We start from the raw sequence: 14,433 nt of genomic DNA, 5'->3' as shown, positions 1-14,433 counted from the left end.
ACCTGCCAATGCAGGGAACACGGGTTCGTAGCCCTGGTCCGGGAAGATCCCACATGCGGTGGAGCAACTAAGCCCATGCGCCACAACTACTAAGCCCACGTGCCACAACTACTGAAGCCCGCGCACCTACAGGCCGTGCTCTGCAACAAGAGAAGCCACTGTAATGAGAAGCCTGCACGCCACAATGGAGGGTAGCCCCCACTCACTGCAACTAGAGAAAGCCCGCGCGCAGCAACAAAGACCCAACGCAGCCAAAAAAATTTTTTTTTAATTAATTAAAAAAAAAAAGAATTGTGACTGAATGTTGGAAAAGTGAGAAATTAATTTGGTAAGAACTGACATCTTTATAAGATTCATTTTCCTAAGAACATGACTCATTTCTCCATTTTTTTTCAGTCTTTATATCTCTCAGCCAAATTTTATGATTTTCTATATATAAGTTCCTCGCATTTTCCAGTAAGGTTACAGCTAAGTGTTTTATGGTGATATTGTTACCTCTGTGAATGGATAAAAAACTAATCACAATAGCTAATGTATATTGAAGGCCTCCTATGTGCAGATAGGTTCTAAATGCTTTACTATGTATACATATTTTTATTTTACATTTTTTTTCCAGTCTCCCAGTTCATCCCACCCCCTACCCAAATGCTTTACTATATTAACTAATTTAATGCTCATAACAGCTTTATGAGATAAGAACTATTATTTACATTCCTATTTGTGGATGAGGAAGCTGAAGACAGGGGGGTTAGGTTCACATGGTTAGTAAATGGATAAATAGGGCTTTAACCTCTTGCCATCTGGCTCCACCGCCCATGATCTTAACTACTATGTTATTGGGATATTTCCTAGTTCCCAGACCAGGGATCAAACCCATGCCCCCTGCACTGGAGGCATGGGGTCTTAACCATTGGACTGCCAGGGAAGTTCCGGGATATTTTTATTAATCATGTCTTCTAACTGGTTATTCTTAGTCTATAAGAAGGCTACAGATATGTTTTGTATTTGTCTTGTATTAAGTGATGTCGCTGAATGCTATTATTAATTCTCATTATTTTAGAATTGATTCTCATGGATTTTCTATGTATACAATCATATCATCTGCAAACGATAATAAATTTGCCTCTTTCCAGAAGTTATAACTGCTTTTAAAAAATTTCCAGTCATTGTATTGGATTTTTCAGAATAATATTAAATAACACAGTGATGAGACAAGACATTCTTTTTTTTTTTTTTTTTTTTTTTTGCATTATGCGGGCCTCTCACTGTTGTGGCCTCTCCCCCTGCGGAGCACAGGCTCCGGACGCACAGGCTCAGCGGCCATGGCTCACGGGCCCAGCCGCTCCGCAGCATGTGGGATCATCCCGGACCGGGGCATGAACCCGTGTCCCCTGCATCGGCAGACGGACTCTCAACCACTGCGCCACCAGGGAAGCCCTAGACATTCTTGTATTACTTTATCTTTACAAAAATTGTTGACTTCATATACACATAAATGTGTTTATATATAAAGAATATTAAGACTATTAAGAATGTTTTAGAAAATGGAATTGACTTACCATGTTCTCTTTCTGTTTGTTTGTTTTACGGTACGTGGGCCTCTCACTGTTGTGGCCCCTCCTGCCGCAGAGCACAGGCTCCAGACACACAGGACCAGCGGCCATGGCCCACGGGCCCAGCCGCTCCGTGGCTTGTGGGATCCCCCCGGACTGGGGCACGAACCCGCGTCCCCTGCATCGACAAGCGGACTCCCAACCACTGTGCCACCAGGGAAGCCCTACCATGTTCTCTTTGATGTCTATTAAAAATGATCAAATGTTTTTCTTGCTTTATTTTTGACCTATTATATAAATAAATTTCCTAATACCTAATCTTGTGTTAATACCTGAGATAAACCCTAATTGGTTCTGGTATATTATTATGTTAATATAGTATTGACTTTTATTGTTAATCTTAAATATTTTAGGATTTTTACATTTACATTCCTAAGTGAGACAGGTCTATAGGTTTGCTTTATTTTTTTGTTTGTGTGGAGGGGGCGGGTCCTATTTCTGACAGATTCTGATATTAGGTATACTCTGGCTTCATAAACAAATTGGGTAGTTTTCCATCTTTTTCTATGTTCCAGAACAGTTTCCACTTTCTATTCATTTTGACAGATAAATACTGTATAATAGAGATGACAAGGAAGAGAATGCAAATTGGCACAGATTATTTTGCCTCAGTAACTCTGCCACTTTTGTAGCTGGAGGACAGCCTTGATTGTGAAGAAGCAATTTGGAGCAGTAGGAGGGTCAAATGGGCCATTATTTTGGTGTTGAAGAGTGCAGCTGGCTGGGCAGGCACAGAGGTGAGTGAAGGTGGGCCTGGGGAGGGAGGCGAGGGCTGAAGAAGGAGGGGTGCCCAAGAGAAGGTGAAAGGAGGGTTTACAATGCACTGGCAGTGTTTAAACAAGGACATAAAAACAGAAGCAGGGGGGCTTCCCTGGTGGCGCAGTGGTTGAGAGTCCGCCTGCCGATGCAGGGGACACGGGTTTGTGCCCCAGTCCGGGAAGATCCCACATGCCACAGAGCGGCTAGGCCCGTGAGCCATGGCCACTGAGCCTGCGCGTCCGGAGCCTGTGCTCCGCAACGGGAGAGGCCACAACAGTGAGAGGCCCGCGTACCGCAAAAAAAAAAAAAAGCAGGTAGAAGAACTGGGCCTGAAGGTGAGGAATGCTAGAGGGCAACAGGAGGGTTATCTGGGAGAGGGTACTTCTTCCCTTCCAAAAAAGTTTCCAGTGCTCTAGCCTGTTTGTCATGGGCTCCTGTTGGAGAAAGTAACATTATTTCTCACCTACCACCTCCCTGTCTTCATCCCAGCAAAGGCCTACGTCCTATAGTGACTGACGTGCTTCTGAGCACAAAAGTTCAGCAAGGAGAGCAGAGCAGAGGGAAGGAGAGCACAAGATGGACCTCACCAACTCTGACTTTATGCCTAGGGCCAAGTCCTTTAAAAGGTTCTCTATTTCTTTTTCAGTCTGTTCCTTCTGCTCCTCCGTAGCTCGTATAGACAGACCCACAGACCATGCTGTTCTTTAAGGCAAAGCAAAGTGCCATAGGACAGGCAGAGAGCAATTTGGTGGGGAATTCCCGGGAACTGTTCAGCATGATGCTTGCCACATAGCGGAGGCCATTTTGAATGAAAAAACAAAGACATCCCAGACGAATGAAATTCAGCCCATCTAAATTTACTTTAAGGTCGGTCAGAAATTCGAGGCTCTTTTTATGCAAATCCTTTTGAAAATTATTCTAACTGATGGCAAAACTGACATTACTGTTTCATAGATTTCCTCTCTCCCTTTCACCCATGGAGGGGTTAGTTAACAGAGCAGCCTCCAGTTTGACATCAAGAGGAAGATTCCAGGAGCACAGATGGTCCACAGCCCAGATAATTAGCTTCTGAAGACAAAACAACATCTAATAAGTCTTCTGTGAATGTAGAGTTTGGTTGGGCACAGCTGGGGCAGAGAACACGCAGGCTCCCCAACAACCCTTTGTCTTCTTAAACTGTCGGCAGAGCACTCACCCACTTCTTGTCGACTCCCTGCTCAGAAGACCTGCAGGGAAGGATTCAAATAAATACTGTAGACACTCCAGCCTAAAGGAGGGGAAGTATAACTCCCTACTCCTTAAGCGTGGAATGCACAAGTGACTTCCTTCCAAAGAGTACAGGATAGAAGGGGTGGGGGGGAAGGAGTGTAATTTTACAGTGGAGAAACGTGATAAACACTAGTTCTACCAGATGATAAAGATCAACATCAACAGTCATAAATTGTATTGATGGTATGTATTCTTGATATGATGTGATGAAAATGGCACTTTACCTCTGTGATCTTCCTCCCCCAAACCCATAATCCCAGTCTAATTATGAGAAAACGATCAGAAAAATTCCAATAGAGAGGTGTCCTTCAGTATACCTGACCAGTACTCCTCAAAATTATCAAGGTCATCAAAAACAAGGAACATCTGACAAACTCACAGCCAAGAGGAGCCTAAGCAGACATGACAACTATATGTAATATGGTGTCCTCAATGGGATGGTGGAACAGAAAGAAGACATTAGGTAAAAACTAAGAAAATCTGAATAAACTATGTACTTTAGTTAGTAATAATAATGTATCAATTCTGGTCCATGAATAGTAATGAATGTAACATACTAATGTTAAGATGGTAATAACAGAGAAAGCTGTAGGGAGGCATGAGAGAACCGGCTGTGTTGTACTACCTGCTGAAGTTTTCTGTAAATCTAAAACTGTTTTAAGAAATAAAGTCTAGGGGCTTCCCTGGTGGCGCAGTGGTTAAGAATCCGCCTGCCCCGGTCCGGGAAGATCCCACATGCCGTGGAGCAACTAAGTCCGTGAGCCACAACTGCTGAGCCTGTGCTCTAGAGCCCGCAAGCCACAACTGCTGGAGCCCACGAGCCACAACTACTGAAGCTCGTGCACCTAGAGCCCGTGCTCCGCAATGAGAAGCCACTGCAATGAGAAGCCCACGCACCGCAACAAAGAGTAGCCCCCGCTCGCCGCAACTAGAGAAAGCCTGCGTGCAGCAACGAAGACCCAACGCAGCCAAAAAATAAATAAATTAAATAAATAAATAAATTTATTTTAAAAAAGGAAAGTCTAGTAATAATAATAATAAAATGGGACAAAATCACATCCAACTCTCTTAGGCTTCATAAGCATTTTCTTCTTTAGCTTTTTAATCTTCATCCTTTTGGGGCACTTACATTGCACCTGGGCTCCTTATAGCTTATCCTATCCACCCGTTCCGTATTTCTCAGAACTCTGATCCCCCACGGGCTACGGTGATCTCATGCAGTCTCATGGCTTCAGTCACTACCTCTCTTCCGGCGATTTCCAAATCTTGTCTGGTTCAGATCACTGTTCATCCAACTCTCTATTACACAGCGCCCCCTAGACGTCCAAATTCAGCATTTTCAAACCCAAACTCTGATTCTCCCTAAACCAGCTTCTACAGAGGCCAGAACCCTGGGTTATCACCCACAGACTTCCCTTTATCATGCTCCCTGTCAGTCGGTCCCAAAATTCTGTCAACGCCTCCTGCCTCGGGCCTTTTGTATTGTGTTCTGTTTCCAACCCTGCTGCCAGGCCCTCAGCACTTCTGGCATCCCTGCCTTCAGGTATTCCCTTTCTATGTCTTTCTTTGCTTTCCTTTCCTTCTTTTCCACCCCTGGAGCAGGCATTCAAAAAGGAAAATGTAGAGGTTCTCTCAGGCCTCCGCCAGGCAGTTCATTACTCCTCTCTCCTCACTATATTTCTTCACCAGGAGTTCCTTTTCTCTATCCTCTGTGTGTGTGTGTGTGTGTGTGTGTGTGTGTGTGTGTGTGTGTGTTTAGGTGTTTGTTTACTCTTTTTTGTGTTTGAGATATAGAATCACAAAGACTTAGTGGCTGAATTGCCACAATCTATTTAAAAATATACTAAGGCCCATACAAAGACCCCAGCCATCAACCCGGTTTTCTCAGGATTCGGATGGACCTAAGTAGTGACACAAGAACCACCTTTGAATTCGGTAAGGGGAAAAGCTGACATAAAATGGCTGCAAAACGCAATAAAATTAAGACCTCAAAATGAGGGCGAGATATAATGAGGAAATTTTATAAAAGAAAGAAGGGGAGACTTTCAAAATACTGCTTATGGCCATATTGCATGGGATGCAATAAAGGAAACACCTGTCTCATCGAGCCAGCCAGGAGTCGAACCTGGAATCTTCTGATCCGTAGTCAGACGCGTTATCCATTGCGCCACTGGCCCTGAGACAATTTCGCACTTCTCGATGATGATACTTCAAGCTTATATTACAGGGTTTTATACTGCAGGGTTTCATGGGACGTGTAGTCTCTTAACGGAATTCTACGAGTACATGGAGCATTATGGGAGATTGAAGTTCGTCAAGAACCAGACCCTGAGATTGGTGACTCTTCCGGAGCCACGCCGTACGTCACTGTGCAGCCCGCGGATTGGCGGGAAGAGCCACTCCCCACCCCTCCTCTTCCAGCTCCGGAGCCGTGGAAGACGCTTTGGTTGTTAGGGAGACTCGTCCCGCCTTTTGGGGGCTTTTTTTCGGCTTTGTGATTGGCTGCTAGTGTCAGGGACTCTCGGCGTGGACAGCGTGAGGGAAAAGATGGCGGCGATGGCGGTCGGCGGTGCCAGTGGAAGTCGCGTGTCCAGCGGGAGGGACCTGAATTGCGTCCCCGAAATAGCTGACACACTGGGGGCTGTGGCCAAGCAGGGGTGAGGGCCTGGACCTCTGCGAGCGGAATGCGGGGTCCGAACTCGGGGACAGAGAGGCACAGACCAGTCATTCCCGAGAGGCAGGGGTGAGGGGGTCGGAGTGGATACGACGAGGGAGGGGAAAACCATTAGTCCTTGGAGGGGAGAAGCCTCGGGCCCTGGAGTGCGAGAGAGAGGGAAAAAAACTTGTTGGGGGCGTGGGGTCACTGAACCCCAAAGTCAGGGGAGTTACCAGGTGAACTCACACAGGGGGCGTACAGACCTCTAGGGCCATGGAGAGCGAGATTATCGTCTGAGAGTGTAAGAGTTAGGGGGCTAGGGAGAGGAGAGAAAAACCTTGAGGGGGGAAACTTGTGCAGTACTGGTGCAGATCTGGATGTGACAGTCTTGGAAAACCGGTGACAGCAGAATAGAAAGTCCACGTGGTGTGGATTTTCATCGTTTCTCTTTACTCATCTTTTCCATGGCTGAGTTCCGGGGAGAAATTGAGGCACAGTGCAGCGGAAGTGATATGCCCCAAGGTGGGCTGAATTCAGCAGTCCAGTCGGGTGACTGACGGCAGCTGAAAGGGTTGTGCAGAATCTAGATAGCCTAGTCCAATTGCTTGGATATCTGGGCACTGCTGCTGTCTTTACATGACGATTCTGGGTCTGTCGCGGTTGTAGGTTTGATTTCCTCTGCATGCCTGTGTTCCACCCGCGTTTCAAGAGGGAGTTCACTCAGGAACCTGCTAAGAATCGGCCGGGCCCCCAGACACGATCAGACCTACTGCTGTCAGGAAGGGGTAGGGACCATCCCACATGCCCCTTAATTATTAGAGGCAATAACAACTTACGCTTTATCAGTGCCTTCCTTCTCTTCCTTTCTTGACTTGGATATATTGGTTCCCCCCGGGATATAGATAACTCTTGTTCTCTCCTTGCTTACCTGCTAAAAGCCTTAGTTCCCTATTCTGCGTCAGGCTCTCCTGTCCTGTATCTGTGATAGAAAAAGTCTGTCTCTCATCTCTAACTCTCTAGTCCCTGTTAAGAACTAGAAATTGAATGAGTAAAGTTCTGAACCTCATTCGGTCTTTGTCTTTCTTGGGTGGGGGAGTGCAGACTGGAATACACTAATTGTGGGAAAGCTTTCTCCATGGATTCGTCCAGACTCAAAAGTGGAAAAGATCCGCAGGAACTCCGAGGCGGTAAGACTGACCTCTTCAATGAATCTTTTTAAAGATCAGGTCTGTAAACAAGCTGGATGGGGAGAGTAGTGTTTTTCCCCTCCATAACTTAGTAAATCTAATATAATGCAGTTAAAGCTATTTGAATTGCTAGCTCTTAACTTTTTTCTCTTGATCTCCATTCCAGGCTATGTTACAGGAGCTGAATTTTGGGGCATATTTGGGTCTTCCAGCTTTCCTGCTGCCCCTAAATCAGGAAGATAACACAAACTTGGCGAGAGTTTTGACCAACCACATCCACACTGGCCACCACTCCTCCATGGTATGGCTGAGGGCCTCCTTTCCTGCTGCATATTATGGTAGTCAGGCTGTGCTAAGTATCTTCTTGTTCCTAGCCATTCAGTAAAAGGTGGATTTGGCAGAATTGAAATGTCCGTACTGCCTACCCACAACTAAAAGTGGTAAGCAGAGAGTTATGAAATATATAGAATATTCAATTACTTCCAGCAACTTGTAGTGAAATAGAAGACAAGGCAGATACTTACTTAAGGATATGCACAAGATACGTGTACACATACATATAATCACAAATTGGGAAAAGCATATAAAGGGAGTAATTTGAAATCTGGATCAAGATCTTTTTAGTTGAAGGAAGCTTTCTGGACCCAATGAGTTCAAAACAGTTCTAAATAGGGTACAGAACCTATTTATTGTTCATGTGCAGTTCTGGATGCGGGTGCCATTGGTGGCACCAGAGGACCTGAGAGATGATATAATTGAGAATGTGCCAACTTCACACACAGAGGAGTACAGTGGAGAGGAGAAGACATGGATGTGGTATGTCTCCTTTTGCTGCTGTACCAGGGCAAAGGCTAGGGTGGAGGGAAGTACAGAGTGGAACCTGTAGGAAGGTCTCCTTGAGGTATGGTGATTGGTGGGCCATATGTATTTGACTGTATTTTTCTGTATTTGACTCTGGACAGGTGGCACAACTTCCGGACCTTGTGTGATTATAGCAAGAGGATTGCGGTGGGTAAGTCCACAAATATCTTGGGATAGGTTATTATTCTCTGACCTTCTGTGACCAAAAATCAGGGGTCTCATGTACACTTGGCTGCTGGGCAGTTTTGCTGCTTTCTCTGTGCCTCAGGTCTGCCTTGCTCTTAAGGAGTAGACAGATCTTGCACAAAAGAGCAGGGAAAGGCTTCTGGCCTATCAGTGATTGGCAGGTCTTTCTTTTCTCTTGTGTAGCTCTCGAAATTGGTGCTGACCTCCCATCTAATCATGTCATTGATCGTTGGCTTGGGGAGCCCATCAAAGCAGCCATTCTCCCCACCAGCATTTTCCTGACCAATAAGAAGGGATTTCCTGTTCTTTCTAAGATGCACCAGAGGCTGATCTTCCGACTCCTCAAGGTGTGTAGTAGAAGGGTTCTAAAGGTGCTGCAGCTAATCCTCTTGCCTTATTCACATATGTATGATGGGGTGTTCTTTGTTTTGTTTTTTTTTTCCCTCTGTGGGGTTCTTTTCCCCTCTAGTTTCTGGAGAACAGTTTCGGCAAAGTTGGGGGTCTTGAGAGCAAAAAGGCAAATAGCAGTAGAGGCCCCAGAAACATTTCAAAAGGAACCAGATCTCATGAAAACTTTGCAGGAAGTTTCACTTAAGAAGTTATAACAACAGGGCTTCCCTGGTGGTGCAGTGGTTAAGAATCCGCCTGCCAATGCAGGGCACATGGGTTCGATCCCTGGTCCGGGAAGATCCCACATGCTGCGGAGCAACTAAGCCCATGCACAACAACTACTGAGCCTGCGCTCTAGAGCCCGAGAGCCACAACTGCTGAGCCCATGCGCCACAACTACTGAAGCCTGCGCGCCTAGAGCCTGTGCACCGCAACAAGAGAAGCCACTGCAAGGAAAAGCCTGTGCACTGCAAAGAGGAGTAACCCCGGCTCCCCGCAGCTAGAGGAAGCCCGCGCGCAGCAACGAAGACCCAACGCAGCCAAAAATAAATAAATTAAAAAAAAAAAAGTTACAGCAACAATCCATGGGCCTCTTGAGCCAGGATGATGCTTATGTGGCATAGGAGGGCTCTTGATGCTTTTGTTGGTATTTGGTGATCTGGGCCTTATTTTATGCTAGAGCCCTTTGGCCATAAACCATAATAATATCCTCTTGGTACAAGGACTGTGTCTGATGGTCTGACTTATTCTCACAGTTGGAGGTGCAATTCATCATCACAGGCACCAACCACCACTCAGAGAAAGAGTTCTGCTCCTACCTCCAGTACTTGGAATACTTGAGCCAGAATCGACCTCCACCCAATGCCTACGAACTCTTTGCCAAGGGCTATGAAGACTACCTGCAGTCCCCACTCCAGGTGGGTCTGCAGTACACTGAGAGGAGGGATGTGGGGGGAGGAAATGTCTCTTGAGAGCAGGTGCCCTAAAATCCTACCAAAGCTCAGGAGGCAGTGGGAAGGTTTTGGTATTCTGGTGCATTGTCCTTGCTAGGAACGGGCTAACTTACTTTGCCTTTTTCCTCTCATTCACCAGCCACTGATGGATAATCTGGAATCTCAGACATACGAAGTGTTTGAAAAGGACCCTATCAAATACTCTCAATACCAGCAGGTACAGTGTGGGTCCCAGATGGGGTCAAGCACAGGGCCAGGATGACCTGGGTGAGGATGGCATTATAGCCATAAGGTCTTCCCTCGTTCCCCCAGGCCATCTATAAATGTCTGTTAGACCGAGTGCCAGAGGAAGAGAAGGACACCAATGTCCAGTGAGTGCTCTCCCCATGATTCCAGAGATTTGCCTGCCTGCCTGCCTCTCTACATGCAGCGTCAGCTTGACTCCTCCCTCTCTTTCTTAGAGTGCTGATGGTGCTGGGAGCAGGCCGGGGGCCCCTGGTGAATGCTTCCCTGCGGGCAGCCAAGCAGGCTGACCGGCGAATAAAGCTGTACGCTGTGGAGAAGAACCCAAATGCTGTGGTGACGTGAGTAGCAACCTTTTTTGCTGGGAAGTTTGTCCTCAGTGTCAGTTTTTCTTACCTTATCCTCACTTATATCATCTCTGTTTTAGGCTGGAGAACTGGCAGTTTGAAGAATGGGGAAGCCAGGTGACAGTAGTCTCATCAGACATGCGGGAATGGGTGGCTCCAGAGAAAGCGGATATCATTGTCAGTGAACTTCTGGGGTCCTTCGCTGATAATGAGCTGTCACCAGAATGCCTGGATGGAGCCCAGCACTTCCTAAAAGGTGCCTCCAGGCTGGGGTGTACTGAGTAAGGGGATTGGATTATCAACTGGGAAGGCTGGACGGGACTGGGGAGGGATGGGTGTGGCAGCAGCCTAGAGGAGGTTACAAAGTTTAGGGAAGGCAGGGCAGACTTGGGTCAGTGCCCTTAGCAAATGAAGCAATTTCTCTGAACCTCGGTATTCACATCTGTAAAATGAGGGGAGTGGACCAGAGCAGAGACTCTTAATCTGAGATCTGTGGACTTCCTGAGCTGACATATGTACTTTGGGCTTAGCTTTCATCAGGATCTTAAAGGAAAGAAAGTTAAGAACCACTAGATTAAAATACAGTGGGTTCCTTCCAGTTTTACTCTTGTGTGACTCTAAATTAACCTAGAAAGAAGTAGAATCCCCCAGGGCAGGAGTTAGGAGCAGGTTGGCCTGGGAACGTGATAGTGTGGAGCTGCCTGGGTCTATTTTGATATGGGAGGTCTGAGCTTTCAGTACAGACGCACCATTTCCATCCCTTGGGAAGTAATGTGACTCTCCTGCTCTGCAGATGATGGCGTGAGCATCCCTGGGGAGTACACCTCCTTTCTAGCTCCCATCTCCTCCTCTAAGCTGTACAATGAGGTCCGAGCCTGTCGGGAAAAGGACCGCGACCCTGAGGTAAAGAGCTACTCTTTTCTGGAGGACTCTTTTCTCTTTAGTCCTTTTTTTTTTCTCTGTCAGCATAAGTGTTTTCTTCCACTGGAGAAGATGAAGAGGTGAAGGAGTTGGGGATGTGGGAAAGCGATTGAAGTGAAACTATGTTTTTATCTTTTTCTTTTCTTTTTTTTTTTAATATTTATTTATTTGGCTGCGTTGGGTCTTAGTTGTGGCACATGGTATCTTTGTTGCCACGTGCTGGGATCTTCAGTTGCGGCATGTGGGATCTAGTTCCCTGACCAGGGATGGAACCCAGGCCCCCTGCATTGGGAGCGCAGTCTTAGGCACTGGACCATCAGGGAAGTCCCTGTGTTTTTATCTTTGTCTGTGTCCCTAAAGCTTGAGCTGCATTCCCTGGGGAATTGGGTAGTTCTTGCCTGTCTTCTCCAGATCTTGTTCTCTCTTGGGACAGGCCCAGTTTGAAATGCCTTATGTGGTACGGCTGCACAATTTCCACCAGCTGTCTGCGCCCCAGCCCTGTTTTACCTTCAGCCATCCCAACAGAGGTGGGTTCCTGCATGGCTGTCCTCTGACTGGTTGGGTGAGAGCTCACCCTCCTGGTTTCTTCCCTTGCTGTCCTGAGTCTGCTCTATCTGGTCTCTATCAAGGCTTCCTTTCCTGGTTCCTGCTCATGCTTTACCAAGTTGTCTAGGGTTTCTGGCCACTCATCACCCACACTGCTCTTCCCTGACAGATCCTATGATTGACAACAACCGCTACTGCACCTTGGAGTTTCCCGTGGAGGTGAACACAGTGCTGCATGGTTTTGCAGGCTACTTTGAGACTGTGCTTTATCAGGACATCACTCTGAGTGAGTGTCTAGGGCAGTAGATGGGGAGTATAAGAGTATGCTACCTGGGCAGCGTACATACATGTTTCGGGTAGCGTATGTACATGTTTCATTTAGAGTCACAGGGAACCCAGTAATCAGTGAATGGGGATCTTTGATTACTTGCTTCTGTGTTCACAGAAGAGATTCTCCTCAATCTAGGCAAAAAGCAGAGTCATGGAGACCTCAATTTTTTTTTAATTTTTAATTTTTAAATTTTTTATTGGAATATAGTTGATTTACAATGTTGTGTTAGTTTCAGGTGTACAGCAAAGTGAATCGGTTATACTCAATTTTTTAAATTACTTTGTCCACTTAGGTATCCGTCCAGAGACTCACTCTCCTGGGATGTTTTCATGGTTTCCCATCCTCTTCCCCATTAAGGTAGGAATCACCTTTAAGGCTCCTTGGGTTAAAGAGTAACTTTTGTCATTGGTGTTCTGCCCCTTCGTTCTCCCAGGATGATGCTTGTCTGTGACCCATGTTCTACTGCTCTCACGTGCTCTTGGATCCTGTTGTAGATGTTGGGATATCTGCAGGGGCCTTCCACCTGGCTTCCCACGTCTACTCTGGCTATTCTTCTGTCCATTCTCTACCTGGAGCAAGAGTCATCTTTTAAAAACATGAATCTGATCCTCTCTCTCTCCTACTTTTAAAACCCTTCAATGTCTTCCCACTGCCCTACAATAAGGTCTTAAATCTTTGTTAGACTTGGTGTGATCTAGTTTTCGCCTGCCTTTTCAGCCACTGTCCTTTGATTACATTGCTTCAGTCCTGTGGACCTTCTTTTGGTTCCTCTAATGCCCCATGTTCTTTCCTGCCTCAGGGTTTCACACCTTCGTCCTCTGCCTGTAAAGTTCTTGGCTCATTTCTTGACTCAGCTGACTTATCTTGCAAGTCTCATTAAACATTCTTATTGTCAGATAATTTTCCCTGACCTTGTAGACTAGGTTGGTGTTACCTTTCATAGGTGTTTTCATAGCACCCTATCCCTGTTCACAGTGTTCATCCCACTTTTGATTATTTGTTCAGTGTCTGTTCATTTCTGATTATTTGTTCTGATAGACTTCAGATAAACCTCATGAGGGTTGGAACGTCATTTGATCATTTTATCTCCACACCTAGCTTAGTACATTGCCACATAAGATTCATTAGCTCCACCCTGAACCTCCATGTCTTTCTTCTTACAGCAGCCCATTACCGTGCGTGAAGGCCAGACCATCTGTGTGCGTTTCTGGCGATGCAGCAGTTCCAAGAAGGTGTGGTATGAGTGGGCTGTGACAGCACCAGTCTGTTCTGCTATTCACAACCCCACAGGCCGCTCTTACACCATTGGCCTCTAGCCCTGCATGCAGGTTTCTAGAGCCTTGGAAGCAGCTTCAGGTTCTGCTCCTGTAGCACAGAAGGTGCAGTACACCATGGGCTCTGATTTGCCTTGCCCATCAGAGAGGAGCATTTCAGTCCACTTTCCTGCCTTACGTCAAGATGGGCAAAGGATGAGAATTGCAGGGCTCACGCCACCAATCTGTGAAGACTTCAGGCCAGGGCATGAGGAATTCATGTTGAATCTGCGGCTACTCCAACAGGCACTCAGCCTCAAGTGCTCCCTGGGATAGCCCTGAGAACATGTGGATTGAACAACTTTTCAGCCCTTTTCTCTGCCCATCTCTGTTCCTATTTTGATGATTTTGTGTAAGGAGGAAATACAAATAAAGTGAGGTTATGGCCTTTCCTGCTCCAACTCTGCTGCCCCCTGCCTCTGCTTCTCCACCCATTACTTACACATATTCAGATCTATGCTCTTATCCAAGACTTGAAGGGGCCTAGCTTTATTTCCTATTTAAGAAGCTTAGTGGTGACTCTTGGACTCCCAATTATAGGCTTTCTGACCAGCTACAGAGAGGTCTTGTCCATTAGGACCTGTGATTAGGCTCTTGTCTGGGGGAGGAGGCATAGAGTTTGTTGCCATGGAGAAAGATAGGGTAGTGAGTGAAGCCAGCTTCCCTTCCACCTTCCTGAGCTGCTGTACTGCCAGCTCCTCTCTTACCTCTTGGGAGAGAAACTGGAAGTCATCCAGGCTTCGCCAGCAAGAAGCCACTTATTTTGTTTGAATAAAATCATAGGATTAGAGTTTGAAGTCCTAAGAGATAATCTAGTCCAATTCTACATTTTACAGAAGAGGAATTTGAATTGGTACA

The 14,433-nt window shown here is 46.3% G+C and overlaps 1 protein-coding gene across 6 annotated transcripts; it reads left to right on the top strand.

Moving 5' to 3' along the window:
• Positions 1–6,188: 6,188 nt before the first annotated feature.
• On the top strand, positions 6,189–13,976 carry PRMT5 (protein arginine methyltransferase 5; the record flags this gene model as incomplete). Of its 6 annotated transcripts, none has more annotated exons than XM_079699644.1 (17): positions 6,189–6,298; positions 6,964–7,082; positions 7,399–7,484; positions 7,651–7,785; positions 8,188–8,300; positions 8,447–8,496; positions 8,715–8,878; positions 9,677–9,838; positions 10,014–10,091; positions 10,187–10,245; positions 10,336–10,458; positions 10,545–10,720; positions 11,258–11,367; positions 11,819–11,912; positions 12,101–12,217; positions 12,555–12,619; positions 13,426–13,976. In XM_079699644.1, the coding sequence occupies 17 exons, from the start codon at positions 6,189–6,191 to the stop codon at positions 13,576–13,578; spliced, it is 1,914 nt and encodes a 637-aa protein (XP_079555770.1). In that variant the 3' UTR covers positions 13,579–13,976. The 6 variants fall into 6 exon arrangements, with proteins under 6 accessions (XP_079555770.1, XP_079555769.1, XP_079555772.1 ...); XM_079699643.1 differs by having other exon boundaries at positions 7,369–7,484; XM_079699645.1 differs by lacking the exon at positions 6,189–6,298 and adding an exon at positions 6,326–6,384.
• Positions 13,977–14,433: the final 457 nt, after the last annotated feature.

Source organism: Hyperoodon ampullatus (assembly GCF_949752795.1).
Source record: "Hyperoodon ampullatus genome assembly, chromosome: 3".
Lineage (NCBI taxonomy): Eukaryota > Metazoa > Chordata > Mammalia > Artiodactyla > Ziphiidae > Hyperoodon > Hyperoodon ampullatus.
Note: the sequence above shows the minus strand (reverse complement) of the source record. Positions and strands in the feature narration are given on the sequence as shown.